The following is a 15,158-nucleotide window of genomic DNA, read 5'->3' on the forward strand; positions in this document are numbered from 1 at the left end:
GAGAGGCTTTTTCAAAGACTGCTTTGGTATCATGTTTCTCGTTAAAAAGGGTTTGATTTTTTCTGATTGCCACTTTTGAATTGGGGGAATCCAATGCTTTTCCCACAAAGGACAGCCTTTAGTTTTTTCGGGGGAGTGGGAATCCAATGTCTTTTCCACCCAAATCAACACCTTCTCCAAAATTCATGCACTTAATTCTCCATCTCAAACTCATTATTCAGTCAAATGTTACTTTGTGAACCTCAAACATCAAAGCACAACAATTATTAGCATTTAGAGTGAATTTCTACCTTTTTGTTAATATTCTCCCAAAATTGTAAGAACCCGTCTGTGGTTTTTGAAAAAATATCCACCTTTGTATTAATTCTGATGGAGGAGAATTAGAAGAACAAATAAAAAACAAAAAAAAAATACTTAGTGGTTCTTTAATCATGGTATGCTAGTCCTAGTTTATTGAATATCTTGAGAGAAAGGAAAAGGAGAATGTGATGTTTGCTAGTGTGCATATATTTTATTGCAAGGCAAAAGGCAGAATCTCAAAGTTAAAAGAAAGGCAAAGGTGAAAAGAAGGAATGGGAAATTGGAGAATAATGAAAAGAATTGTGTGGGGAGACAAACACACCATGTGCACATCCCTATCATCCTCATGTAGCTTTGTCTCAACTCAGCCCCACCACCACAACCCACCAACCATCCTCTCCTTTTAAGCCTCTTCCTCCCTTCCACGCACCTCCAAAAGGACACCTATTCCCCCATTTCCAAAAGCTATCTCACCACTCACCAGTGATCCCCACCCCCCCTTTCCTCCTCATAATTCTACCTCCTCCAGCTGTCACCTAACCTTTTCTTCTCTCTTCCATTCTCCCCTCCCATCTACCCCCCTCCCCCCTCCCCTCCAATCACCCAACTACCCTTTGTAATCATTTTTCTTTTTCTTCTGAGTTTGGAAAGAATTTACATTTATCAGCATTTTAAATCTGATTGGCATGAGCTGAGACTTTTTGAATCTGATACAATGCTGTTACAGCTCTCCTTATCATTATTGTTATTACAATTTTGAGTTGATTATGAGTGGGAGTTGAGTCAAGTCAAAGCCCCACTACTTCTGAAATATATGGTAATGTGAACAAAATAAACGAGTTGGGACACAAACAAGAATCACGAGGTCGTTCTTATTCATCTAAAGTCAAAATGCTACACAATGTAACATCCGAATAAAATCTACCAACCATCCTCACAAATCACAAATGGGGTTCCAAAAATCACAAGAAAACAAAAGATAAAAAGAAAAAAAAGAAAAGAATACGCAAATAATTATCTTAATCTACATGGAAGTTGGAACTAAGTAAAGTTTGAAAATCAATGACCATGTGTCTAAACAAGCAGCGCTGCAACTCCCCCCAACAATGCCACCAACCCCATGCTGCTCCCATGCATAAACCCACCACTGGGCGGCGGCGTGGGTGAAGGAGGAGGTGATGAACCAGGCCCGCCGGCTGGAGGAGGAGATGTTGCAGGCGGCGAAGCTGTAGACGGGCCGGGTGATCCCTCCGACGGAGGAGGCGCAGGTGGTGAGATAACAGTTGGTGAGCTAGCCGGGCTTGGGCTCATTGAAGGAGTGGCCGCTGGTGGAGGTGACGATACCGGCGAGGTAGTCGGGGATGGCGAAATTGAGGTAGTCGGGGATGGCGAAATTGAGGTAGTCGGGGATGGCGAAATTGAGGTCGGTGGGGTTGCTGGCGTGGCCACGCTTGGTGGTGGGGTTGCCATAGTTGTTGGGGGAGTGGCGGTGGGGGGCGTTGCGGTGGAGGGGGGAGACGCTGGAGAGGTGGAGGGGGACTGAGCGAGGGAGGATGCGGCGAAGGTCAGGGAGAGGGCGAGGACGAGCATGGCACGTACCACAGCCATGACTCGAGAGCTGACCGATGAGGTTGGAGCCTTGGAGCCTGGAAGGGTTTTTGAGAGTGTGCGCCTCTTACGGTTGATGACTTGATATATAGAGGCATGGACCCCCTAGAACTTGAGATTTTTCTCACTATTCTCACACCCAGTTGCATCAACCCTTCATCCAACTTCATCACATCAACCAACATACCAATCTTTTAAAGATATTTTCATTTTACCCTTGTGAATTACCATTTTAATTCCAAGAAGTTACCCTCATGGGTCATGGGTCATGGCATTCCCTCTCTAGAATTCTTGTGTTGTTTCAACCTTCAACTATCTTTTTATTTATTATTTAATAAATAAATTATTTTTATGTAATTATAATTTATAACAATCCCCACTCCCATTGGAATAATTAAGCCATGATACTACATTTGTTTGCGTTGCTAATACCCATATTGCCCCCAAGTGCATGAAAACTCCATACAGGCCCAGGTGACTAAAATATTCCCCGGATGACCGAGGAGTGGTGCTGATTAGAAGATTGACTGGGGTTTATAAAAGCAATGCATAGTATCTTGGGTGCGCATGATGCGCTAAAATGGCTTAACATGCGCACGCACACCCCCCACAAACACGGTAGTGCTTCGAGTCTTAGGAAAATTGAAGCCGGTCTTTACTCCACTCCCACCAAACCGCCCTTTGCTGACTTAATCACGAGCCTCACAATTCCATTAGCCTGGGCCCCTTTCCCCTTCCCCTTCACACTTCATTTAATATCTTTTAATTTTCTTGATTTAAAAAAAAAATTCACATATTCGAGCTTTATTACATTGGATTATAAAAACATAACATAAAAAGAAAAATTTACCTACAAAATGATAATGTATTCATCTAGAATCTTCTAGAAGGCTCCTCTTTGATTATACCCAAAAACATTATTATATAAATATAATTTCAGGCTAAAATAACTAATAAGCATCAAAGGAATAAAATTATTACTATGGAATTTTTTATTTTTTTAAATACTTCAAAAAGAAATTATAATATTCGCCTTTAAAATTATTGATCATGGAATAAGTTCTATTGATGTATTCAAAAAACCAATCACTCTTAAAAAGGACGAGGAATTCTTCTTCTTAGGCGAGGAAAAACTCACCACTGGCGCAGGTTAGCGAAACCGCGTAGCGGGAAGAATCTGGAAGGAGGACAACTAGCGCACGTGTCGATGGGTGGGTGGTGATAGTTTTTTCTCCCGAAATCACCGGGCTGGGCTTGGAAAATAGAGAGCGTATACGAGGTGATTTCAGTCATTTCATGACCAGCTGGGTGCTAGGCACAGCCAGTTGTGCAGCACCAGGACCGCAGGGATAAGAAAAGAAGGAAGGACATGGTCAAAACGCCTTTAATCCTGACACTTCCATATTTACTGACCTGTCCCTTTCATTCTTCTTATTCACAATTTTACCCTTCCTCGTTCTAGAATCTTCAGTTCTTTCGGTGACCCATTTCTCCTCTTTCATTCTTACAATTAACAAAATAACCTTCATCATGCATTCTATGTCTTCAAAATTTGAATGAAACAATAAAAAACCAATGAAATTATTATTATTTGGAGAGCAGATGAAACATATAAATCAAAAGTGGTCCATCAAAAATTATTTTTATTTATTTATTTTTATTTTCCCTCTATGGTCCATATCATAACACCTCAAAAGAGTTGAATATAAGCCAAAGATCATAAAGGGGTGATTGATGATGTTAAAAATATCCCTTTCAAGCTCTCCTGTCTTTGAAAGTTCAAACAAAGCATGAATGGGAATAATTTTTTTTTTTAAGGTAAATATAATTTTTCCTTTATTCAAGTATTTAATATCAAATTTGCTAAAACATCAAAATATAAAAACTATCAAAACATACTGGGCGTGTTTTGAAACATAGGAATATGGAGTGAGAATGAATATTTTGTTTTTATTTTAATTTCTTTTTTTAATAAGAATATATTTAATGATTTCAATTCTTATTATTTAGGAATTTAAGTTTGAATAATTATTTATTTTTATTTTTATTTAAAACTCTCACACTATGCATAGTTATAAAAAAAATAGAAAGAAAAAAATTATTTTGGTATGTGATTTTAAAAACATATTTGTTTTAAAAATTTATTCCACTATTGAGAAACATTTCTTAAAAATAAAGTAAAAATTTAAAACTCAAAAACATATATAATAACTATAAATATTAATAGACATAATTAATGTTGTAAATTATTTAATAAATCTTCTAACTTCTAAGAATAATTTAATTATACATTAAATAAAAAAATTTCAGATTATCGTATTCTTAATTGAGTACTAAAGCACGCTAATGAAATTTTTTAACTCATTTATACTTTAAAAAATTAAATTTTGTTTGTTTTTAAATTCATTAAAATAAAATAATATTAACAATTATTAACTTTACATTATTATTATTATTTATTTTTAACAAAATAAATCAGTTATGCTTTAATAAAATATTAATATCCACATTTTTATAATATTTATAAAAATATGATTTATGATTTTATTATAAAATTAATATTCACATTTTATTAAAAACCATTTATTTTTTAATATATTTATAATTACAAAACTATTTTTATTTTTAATAAGACTCGAATTAAAGTTAGTTTATATAAAAATGGAATTTACAATTTTTTTTTTTACAAAATCTAAATAAAAAATATTTTTAAAAATAATTTATCCAAAAATGTTTTTGATTTTTTAATTTTTAAAAATAAGTTATACTATAGAATCAAAATACCTCATACTAAGTGATGAATTAAAGTGAAATTTCATTTCATTTGAAATCATTCTTGATTCCATTCTATCTAAATATGAAAATGGATAAGATGTATGAGAAGAGGAATGAGATGCCCATTCCCACTCATCACTTTCGCATACCAAAAATGGTAAGTTAAATCAATAATTTTTAGTAACTATTTAAAAAAAAAAAATTGAATTACCAATTTATATAATGTTTTAAATAATAATTAAAATATAAACTTGCTAAGAACCTGGCATAAGACCTATATCATTTTTGTCAAATTAGATGGTCTAATAATAGCACAAGAAAATGAAAGAAAAAAAAAAAAAACACCCCACTCTTGTACACATTTAATGGCATTGATGGAGAGGAGAGGAGAGGAAAGGAGCCCAAATAATTAGACCCCCTAAAGGCAAAAATGGAATTTTGTAAAGAGTGAAAACTATATTCAATTTCTACTTGATTACCTTTAGAACAGGCAAGATAACAGGAGCTAAAAAAATAGGGAGGTGAAATCAGAAGGGACAAATATGATGATTGGTCGCTTTACATTTGAGGACATTCCATGTCTTTCACATGTCCTTTTATTAAATTATTTTTTTATATCATTCCTATTCTGACAGCCTGGATGAACAGACCACCCCAATTTATTATTGGGTCCGCAAAAAGGCTAGCAACATACTGAATCTTTCTAGTTTTCCATCCAGTGTTTGCCTCATTTTCTCCTTTCCAGCCTCCCAGCCTTCCTGGCAGTGCCTTATGATTGTATATGGTTAATGAACTCACACCAAAATATGAGGTTGCTGAAGCAAAATTGAATTTCATATACAGTTCCAACAAAGTTGCTCAGAGTACAATCAAGGGGGGAGACACAACTCCATATTGCCTATCAGTAAATGTATGTATGTATGTTACAGAGAGTAAATATCCAACTGCTTTATCAGTAAGGCATATGTTACAGGCAGCAAAAACAAAGTGGCCACTAAAGCTTACAGAAGAAAGCCAACAAAATTTCGGATATAGATACAAAATATTCATTTTTCTTATTTCAAACTTTGGTTTTGGTTATTGATTTGTTGTTAAGCCTATGAAACTTGTGAGGCCATACCTGTTTTATTATCGTCTTTGGTCCCTCAGAAGGGGTTGAGATGCTGGAGCTGCAGAAGAGAAGACTCTTTCCGGTGAGTCGGGAAACTTTTGTAATGATACAAAAAAGGGAAAAATATTTGCAAGATCAGTGAAAAACTAAGTTCCCAACACATAATAATGGCAGGGATGGATAACAATGAAGAATCCAGGGGATGGTCCACAAGGAAAAAATGTTCTAAAGAGTACCGGGCATTCTCAGTTCCCAAGAGTTAAATGCTCTTTTAGACAGGAACAATCATTGGATTTTCTTCTATTTTCTTAGGTCTTAAACCAATCAATTAATTGATGCAGAGAGTTGGAGTATTTGTCAAACTATAATAGCCTAGCGAGAAAATAAACCTGCCACAACAGACTCACTAATTGGAGTCTCTGCCCGCTATATTAACCTCCTATAACTTACCCTGACAAAAGATTATTTCCGAGTATGAAAGGTGTAAACAGAAAATAAGTACCTTCTATATCCATAATCTATGTATATTATGAAAGCTGAAATTTGGAAGTTTTGTACCTTCAAACCACATGGTGCTTCAACCCCCTTTTTTTTAGTTAAATGACATGGGTTATGCAGATATGTGGATATCTGAAGGGTTCTTGGTACGTAATTTACTATCATGGTTCTTCCTTTTTGGGAGGTGGGGTGAGGATTAAAATGAAGTATGATCTATATTAGAATCGGTTACACGATGGAGTGTGGAGACCTATGCTAAACTACGACCGGCAAAACCAAAAACAAGGGCATGCCTTGAAAACCATGAGATATGCTATTTCCTCTACCTCTTTTTCTCGAAGGCTTCAGTCTACTCTAAAGATAGGCTTTGTAGCCTCCTGATTTTCTATGTAAATGACGTTTTGATTTGATAGTTGTTTAAAATTCATTGCTTGATTACCAAATTTCTGTTAAAAATGAAATTTTCCTTCAAATTCTCAAAAAGAATATCTTACTAACATAATTTTCCCCTCTTTTCATGTAAGCGAACTTTCTTATCCCAAATATCATTTTCCTTCTTTTATCATTTTGTCTTTTGGACAAAACTCTCTCAAACCCCACTGCCTAATTCATGAAATTCTACTTCACTTTCTTTGTCATCTATTAAAATGTTTTGTTTAATTCTAAGTTTTGTAGTTAAGGGACAACTTTATGATCCTTGCAAGCTGCCTTTCTTTTATCGAGCAACAATTTGTTTGGCTCCAGTTTTTTCCAACATGCCACAGGTACGTCTTGAGTTAATTCATAGATAATTTCTCAATATTTCAGCTTAATGAATTCATCTAATCCTGATTAGGGCGTATACATGCTAATTGTAACAAATATAATTTTACTAGTAATAAGTTCTATTTATTATGTTCTATCCCTTGTTCTAGTAACATCCACCACTTTCTTTTGTTCTTTCTCTACCATTATCCCTCAAACTTTGACACCTTGTCATCCATACAATATTCCTCTTTTGAGAAAGAACCTACTGCAAACATTTCAAAGACTCAACAGAAGATGTGTCTACATGTCATTGATCCTGGATTTCATGTCGGACATACAACTGTAGATCCACATGCCAGCATGAAATTAGGCATCAACACTGTATATCAATTTATGTCCCACAATCCCCTGTTTTGAATCTCCTTTATTTTTTCCCTGTCCACCTACTCTCTCTTAGACAAGCTATATGGAATTTTGTTATCTAATTGTTGCATCTACCACCTTCATTCCTTCAAAATCATCAAACCAAGCCTATTCTCTTTGACCAACTTCTTTGCCCACATTCATCTGTGAGGGAATTCTTCCCTATTCCTCGCCAGATCTGGCATGGTTGCACATCTCTTCCACGAATGTCTTAACGAACACTTGTACCTTCTTCTACATCAGGTATCACTAGATATGCCACTTACATGGAACGACACCAGAACTTCTTCAATTTATGCCAGAAGATTTTCATTAGAGCCTTTTTGTATAATGTGTGGAATAATTAATTACTGGGGCAATTATAAGTCCAGTTGGGTTTTTTACCGCAATTAAATGAGTGGTACACACACACACACACATATATATGACCATTTTAAGGTTTAAAAAGTGACTTTCAACTGATCTATTTACTATCACTTATTCTCTATTTTCTGTGGTTCCACAATTATGGAGGATTAGTTTTCGTCTTTTAATGCAACAAAGAACAGAATGAGCCCATTCACTTTGATGGAATATCTGATCATTAAACTCAACACATGCTAAATGAAAATGAAAGAAGGCAGCAAGATGGGGGAATACCTGCAAAACTTTGCTCCTCACTAGATAGAGGCCTTGGCTTGCACATTTTCTCAGTAATTTCATCAAAGACAAGACGTGATAAAAGTAATCCCGCAATAAGAGCACAAGCAATTAGCATTGTGAATACCGCATTCCATCCCTTTGTTGAAAGAAAACCAGTAAGAAGAGGACCAAGAGCTGCACCAACTGATCCAGTTCCATCAATAATGGCAGTAACCGTTGCCAGTGCTCGAGAATCCCCTCTAAGAGATTTGTGCGTACCAAGATCCGCAGAAACTGCAGTTGTGATAAGTGCATAGGGCCCATTTACAAACAAGCCAGCAGTCATCATCAGTACAATGTTCAAGGTCTGAGAAATGCTCCCATATAAGCGGTATAGGAGCATTGAAGGGATTGCAGCATACATAAAGCTGGCTGCTATAATAGCCCGAGCATTAAGTTTATCAGATATATAGCCGGCAAAGATTCCACCAACAATGCCCCCGACATCAAACAAAGTAGAAAGATTTCCAGCAGATTTCACAGACATGTATTCCCCACCAATTGCTGCAAAATCATGATTGGAAGCAATGAAAAAAATATATATGCGCTATCAAATTGAAAACATAAAAGAATCTCAAAACTGAATATTCTATCACCATCTTTAATGTTAAGATCTAAGATGGTTGCAGGAATCAACCTTGAGGAATCCATATATAATTGAAAATTTAGCCAAAAAGCTCGATGACCATCAGAAGTATCCTCTTAAGGATAAGATTTATAATTTATATTGTAGTTGAAAGTTTCCATCCATGGAAACAATGACAAGAATGCAGGGTGAGAACAAAGTTAACATGCATGCCTAACTCTAAAACAAATGGTTTTTCTAGCTCCTTCATTTGTATGTAATTTTCTTTTAGAGAAATTTTATGAAAAGCAGATTTCTTACAAAACATTTTCTTCAATATTTTCATATACACAATGGATTACTTAAGGTAAAATAGTTAACAACTACATTTAATGCAACATACACTAGTAATACATGTTTGTATTAAAAAATAAACCTCCATTGTTGGGTAACTGATTTTAAACTAATACCTCCTGAGTATGTTTACGTACGTTATCTTCTTAGCAACGTTGTGTCCATGAAATTATCAGGGGGGGAAAAAGAAAAAAGGAAAGCAGAACACAATAATTTTAAGAAACAGAAAACAGATTTTGCTGCCACATCCAGTAGAGACAATACTTGTAGGATGATAGTAAAATCGATAATGTGGAGGTGTTAATAGTGATGGTTGGTGACTCATTACCCTAGAATGCAATTCATGGTTGTTAGAGCATGATGTGCATTGTGGGCCATAATCCCAACAGTTTAAGTTATTAGGAAATTGGTAATTTAACATGGTATCAAAGTCTTGTTTAGCAGAAGGTTATGAATTCGAACCTCACTGCAACGTTTATTCCCTCAATTTATTGAGCCTTCGAATCTCATTACAATGTTTATTCCCCTCAATTTAATGGCCCTACATGCAAGCCCAAAGAAGGCAGCCCTTGAGGCATAGCCCACTACCTAACAACTTCCTTTTAGAATAATTGGTAACTTAACATGGTAATAATGGTCAATGACACACACACACATAAAAAATAAAAATAAAGAATAAAAACCTATGATTAACCACTAATGGTTGAAAGTGCATGCAGTAGACCAATAATATTTTTTCAATAAAGAGTTTAACATATTGCTCAAACCATCAATTAGACACCTTTGACTAGAACATCTATTGCCTTCTCATCCTCAAATGAGGCCAAGCTCTTCAATCTTGCATCCAGCAGTTTGTTATGTGTTTTCAAAAATATTTAACCAGCCCCATATTGCAAAACTAGCATATAAGTCTAATTTTCAGTTCCTTGTATGTCAGAAAATTTAATCATTCATAGACTGAAATGAAAAGAACTTGATAATTAATCAGATCAGAAGATATAAAATATTAGTCTGCAGGATCAACAACAAAGTTGCAGATTCTATTGATTTGATTTTCTTTTATCAACTTAACAAATTAGCAGATTTCAAGAGACAAGAATATACCTGTTTGACTTATATAAAACGGTAACCAATACAGAAATGTGTATGCCACAAGCTTTGCAAAGAAAAGGCACAATGCAAAAGGTATCACTCCTGGTATTAAACAAGCTTGAACAAGCCCAACACTTCTCCTACTTACTGACCCATTTCGAGGGACATTTGTCACTCTCTGCTCCGAATTTCCTCTTTCTACCTGAGCTTCTTCATCAGTAGAATCTGTATATACACTTGAAGTTGAACTATGGGGACAGGGAAACCCGATATCTTCAGGATAAGCAGGCAAAAACAAGAAAACCATTATCCCTCCCAAAATGATTAGGAAACCAGGAAGTATGAAAGACCAGCCCCATCCATACTCCAGAACACTAGCAGCAAGAAGAGACCCTGAAATATTCCCTACTGACGTATGAGCATTCCATACACCCATTATCAAACCCCTCTTTCTCTTGCCAAACCAATTACCGATAACAGCAACGACAGAGGGCCAGCCAGTTGCTTGAAACAAACCCGCGATCATTTGCATAAGAAGATAAAACCAGAACACATGAATGTCCCAAAAATAACCCATTCCGAAAAGCACAACAAAGGAGCCACTTCCAATCATTCCAGATGTCAAAAACAGCCGAAGGTCCAGTGTATCACCCAGATGCCCTGCAACATACATTCCCAACGAGTAACATGCAAGAAATGCAACATCAATCTCACCCAATTTCGAGGTCCCATCTGTTCCATTAAAGGGAGCCCATCCCTCTTTTCTTGTTCTGTTAATGCCACTATCCAACCATTTCTCCTTTACAAATATCTCACCCACTGGCCAGGGATCCTTCCCAATGATCATTTTAGGATCTGGATCCATTACACTCTTGACTATACTACTGGGTTTTCGAGAAGCATGGTAACAAGCATATGCTATAAATGTGATTAAGAGAACCACATATCTGTACGTTCCTTGTCGCCACTCTTTGCCTCTTATGCTTTTTATGAGCAAAATTCCAGGTGGAGTACCCCTCACGGTCTCGGAACGCCGTGCCATCCTTATGATTGCATAAAACCAACAAAAAATTTAGTTCTCCTCCCACCAGTTCCACACAAACTTTTCGATACTTTCCTTCAAAGAACAAAATGGGAAACCAAAATTCAGCTGAATATCCTTGTTGGGATGTACAATTTTCCCATCTTAAAAGCAATAACCAAATAACCAGACATTAATCTTTAGAAAAAAACACACACAAAAATATAATTATTTTTCAAAAAATAAAAAACAATAAAAAATTGTTGTATATATGCAAATTCATAGTAGTCAATAAGACCCATCATCTTATAAATAATTTTTTTAAAAAAAAAATTCCACTCTGAAAATCGGATCAAAAGGCGAAGAAGACATAGCTTGGAAAAGAGATTTCTTGGTTACACACGCTGAAATTTGTGTTTTCAAAAAAAGCAAGAAATCACTTAACGCTCAGAAGATGAGCTTCAAACGTAACCTTTCTTTCTCCACAACAACAACAACAACAACCCAAAAAAATCAAAATATTTCACTTACAAATCATGAAACTATGCATTGCAGAGACATCAAACAAAAATGTAACTGTCGTTTGGATAGAAAACAAATGACGTTTCGGAGAATAATCGGTGCCGAAGTTGTGTGTAGTTTAGGCGAATGAGGTTGAGGTTGAGGTTGAGGTTGTGGCGATGATCGTATTAGGGTTGCAAGTGAGAGAGAGAGCCTTTTTAGAGCGAGAGAGTCGGGGAGAGAGATATTTTAGAGGGGGAGCGAAGGTGGCGGGAGGGCGTCCGAAGAGTGAGAGAGAGTCAAGAAAATATGAGACGTGGCGATTTATTGAGCTGATATCGTCGCGGGTCTGCGCCACGAGGACTCTGGAAAGGTGGTAGAATCAGCGGGCGGTGATCAAAAGCGGATTTAGAAAGCTATGGTGCTGCCGCCATGTGGTAAATAATTTATAACTTGCGGTTTGTGTAGTTAATAGTTATCATGTTATTTGAGTAATGTAACCAAGTAAGTAATAATGTAAATAAAAACTTTTAAATACTTTTAAATAAATTATAAATATTTGTGGATTATACAATTGAGAGATGACTATTTGTGGCTTACAAGCGGTTATACATTTGAGAGATTTGTGGTTTACGAGTCATGAAGTTTGATTAGAGTGCGTTTGAAGGTGATTTTATAAAACGTTTTTAGTTTAAAAAGTTTTTTTTTTTAAAAAAAAAAAAAAAGAGTAGATACTCTACAAATTTTAAAAAATACCTTTAAAACTATGAAAATTTATTTATAATATTGAAAAATCACTTATAAAATACTTTAAATAAAAATATTGTCATATATATGTTTGGTGATGAATTTTGAGCTATCATATATCATTTTTATTTTCAAATGTTAATTTATTTTTATATTTGTGATGAATTTTAAGAAAATAAATACTTTCTACAATTTCTTTTTATAGATTTTTGTTTTATTAGTAATGGCATTAATTTTTATTTATATTAATGATCATAGTTGTCGTTGTTTTATTGAATTTTAATATAAAACATAAGCAAATAATATGTTTTAATAATATGTATAGAATTATTCGAGTAAAAATATTTATGGTTGTTTGGTCATATTTTTAAAAATTATTTTTAAGTTCAAGAATAAAAAATAGTTTTTTTGGTATATATATATATATAGATTAATAAGAGTCTTGACAAGTTGTTTTTAGGATACTTCTCAAAAAGTAAACAAAAAAATGGATTGGATAAATAAATTTTACTTATTTTTAAAAATGTTTTCTCTTTTGATTTTGTAAATTGTAAATTCACTTTATATAATATTAACTGAATTTAATTAAAGTCTTATTAAAATTAAAAATAGTATTGTAATTGCAAATAAATTTAAAAAATATTTTTTATTAAAATATATAAATAAGTCATGTTTTTCATGAATACTTTCAATATTCAATTATAGAGAATATTTTGGACTAATTTAATTAGTAATTAATTTGATTTGTCTTTTAAATTCTTCTTAAAATCAAATAGATTCATTAAAGACTTAAAACCTAGTTGTTAGAAAAAATAGGCTAATCCAATCGATGGTAATCACCCTAGAGGGGGGGTGAAAAGGGTGATTGTCTCTTTTTGCAAATTTAAACTATGTGAATATAAAAGACAAATATATGCAAGTATATAATAAAACAATATAAATATAATTGTATATAAAGTAAAAGAATAGGGAAGAGAGAATGCAAACACAAGATTTTATAATGGTTCGACATAACCTGATCTACATCCACTTTCCTCTAACTTCAATCTCAAGTTTGAGGTTCCACTAATTCAAGGATTTAAAACCAAACCTTCAAGTAATACAATTGGATTATAGTTCTAATTCACCCTCTTAGACTTTTAGTTATAAGCACCCTTTACACTTCTCAAGAAATACCCCGTTCTTGAACAACCCCTCAAGTGATACCCCACACTTGAGAAACTTCCTCTTAAAGATTTATAAATAAATGATCTCACAAAATCCTAATACAAAAACTTTAAACTCAAATGATACAAGAAAATTAGGATTGAATGATGCACTAATGATATGCAAGTTTTAGAACAATAGTGCACTCAAAAAACACTTTTTCAGCTCAAATATATTCAAGAAATATTTGAGAAGATTGAGCTCATGAAACAATAAATATTGTAGCATTTTTATAGAAGAAAAAAACCAAACTAACCGTTGGGGGTTCAACCGGTCGAGATGGGAGTCGACCGGTTGAATAGTCATTAGCATTTAATGTTTGGCAGGTGACCGTTGGACCTCGATCGAACCCCGACCATTTGAGGTGTGGGTCGACCGGTTCCTTATCTGGTTGAACAACCATTCTAGAAGAGAGATAAGGTTTTTTGCACCCCTCAACCTATTGAGCTGGCGGTCGACTGGTTATTGTTCACACCATTGACTGGTTGAACTAGAGGTCGACCTACTCCTAGACCAGTTGAGATGGGGGTTGATCGGTTCCTCATCTGATTCAACCGGTTGAACGGTTTTTGGCTGAACAACTAACTTTTTCAACTTAAAACTTTTTTAAACAAATTTGAAAAACATTTGACATAAGGTTTTAGTTGAAAATATGAAATCATTCAATTTTAAAATATTTAAAACAAAATAACTCTTGAATGATTTTGGTGTATAAGTAAATAATGTAATGTATGAAAATCCTAGTGCACCAACAACCTTACAAAGAGATCTTATGAAACTTGGGTATTTGAAAAACACTTATTTTTGAAGTAGTCTTCTTCTTCATGATTTTTTTTTGTTTGATTTGTCTTTATAATTATCACTTTGGAAATCGTCTTGCCTAATCACACTTGAAATATAATCATTAGTTCTAAACCTTATTTTGTTATCATCAAAATCAAAATTAATCAAACTTTGGTTTCATACTAGTAAATTCATTCAAGAATCTAGAACATTAAATTTCGCTCGTTCTAGTTTTACTTGATTTATAATCTGCTTACTTAATATTAAAATCAGAAAAAATATAAATACTTGTAGAGGAGAAATAAGAAAAGCATTTTTTTGGTATTGATGGATCTCATTTATAGTTTTAAATTATTATTAATAAGTATGAGATTCATGAATAAATTTGAAAAATTAATCATCGTTCCGTTCAAAGTCTATTTGTCTAGTAGAAAAAGATTCATAAACATATAGTTATGTGTAGGGGATAAATAATAAAATTATTTTGCACCAATTGTGAATATGTAGTGGTGATTGAATTATTTTTTGAGTTCTAAATTATTATTTTTTAAATTATTGGACCCGTAACAAAGCTAACATACTAAGTCTTCATTGATTTAACTTCTATTTCTCGAGTAAAAGAATTTAAAATATCATAATTCTATGCAGAAGAAAAATAATAAAGTTATTTTAAATAAATTTTTATTCATAAATTTATAGTATAAATTGGTTTTGCATTTAAGTAGTTTTAAATTATTTTTAAAAAT

General features: G+C 33.9%; 2 protein-coding genes across 2 annotated transcripts; one reads left to right on the plus strand and one right to left on the minus strand.

Annotated features, from left to right (window-relative positions):
- The first annotated feature begins 1,420 nt into the window (after positions 1–1,420).
- On the plus strand, positions 1,421–1,843 carry LOC132254917 (glycine-rich cell wall structural protein 1-like). The gene has a single exon (XM_059741984.1). It carries the CDS (start codon positions 1,421–1,423, stop codon positions 1,841–1,843), a length of 423 nt encoding a protein of 140 aa, XP_059597967.1.
- Positions 1,844–5,495: 3,652 nt separating this feature from the next.
- LOC100251916 (putative glycerol-3-phosphate transporter 4) lies at positions 5,496–11,977 on the minus strand. Its single transcript, XM_010648946.3, has 4 exons — positions 11,707–11,977; positions 10,167–11,271; positions 8,102–8,647; positions 5,496–5,852 (listed from the first exon to the last, which is right to left on the minus strand). The coding sequence occupies exons 2-4, from the start codon at positions 11,194–11,196 to the stop codon at positions 5,812–5,814; spliced, it is 1,617 nt and encodes a 538-aa protein (XP_010647248.1). The 5' UTR covers positions 11,197–11,271; positions 11,707–11,977; the 3' UTR covers positions 5,496–5,811.
- Between the last annotated feature and the right edge of the window lie 3,181 nt (positions 11,978–15,158).

Source organism: Vitis vinifera, chromosome 2 (genome assembly GCF_030704535.1).
Source record: "Vitis vinifera cultivar Pinot Noir 40024 chromosome 2, ASM3070453v1".
NCBI lineage: Eukaryota > Viridiplantae > Streptophyta > Magnoliopsida > Vitales > Vitaceae > Vitis > Vitis vinifera.

Bases quoted from the DNA above. Each gene is read 5' to 3' on its own strand.
- LOC132254917 (XM_059741984.1), top strand. From the start codon at position 1,421: ATGCTGCTCCCATGCATAAACCCACCACTGGGCGGCGGCGTGGGTGAA.
- LOC100251916 (XM_010648946.3), bottom strand. From the start codon at position 11,196: ATGGCACGGCGTTCCGAGACCGTGAGGGGTACTCCACCTGGAATTTTG. The intron at 8,648-10,166 runs GTATATTCTTGT...ATGATTTTGCAG, and splicing joins GTTTTATATAAGTCAAACAG to CAATTGGTGGGGAATACATG. The intron at 5,853-8,101 runs GTATTCCCCCAT...TCTCTTCTGCAG, and splicing joins TGAGGAGCAAAGTTTTGCAG to CTCCAGCATCTCAACCCCTT.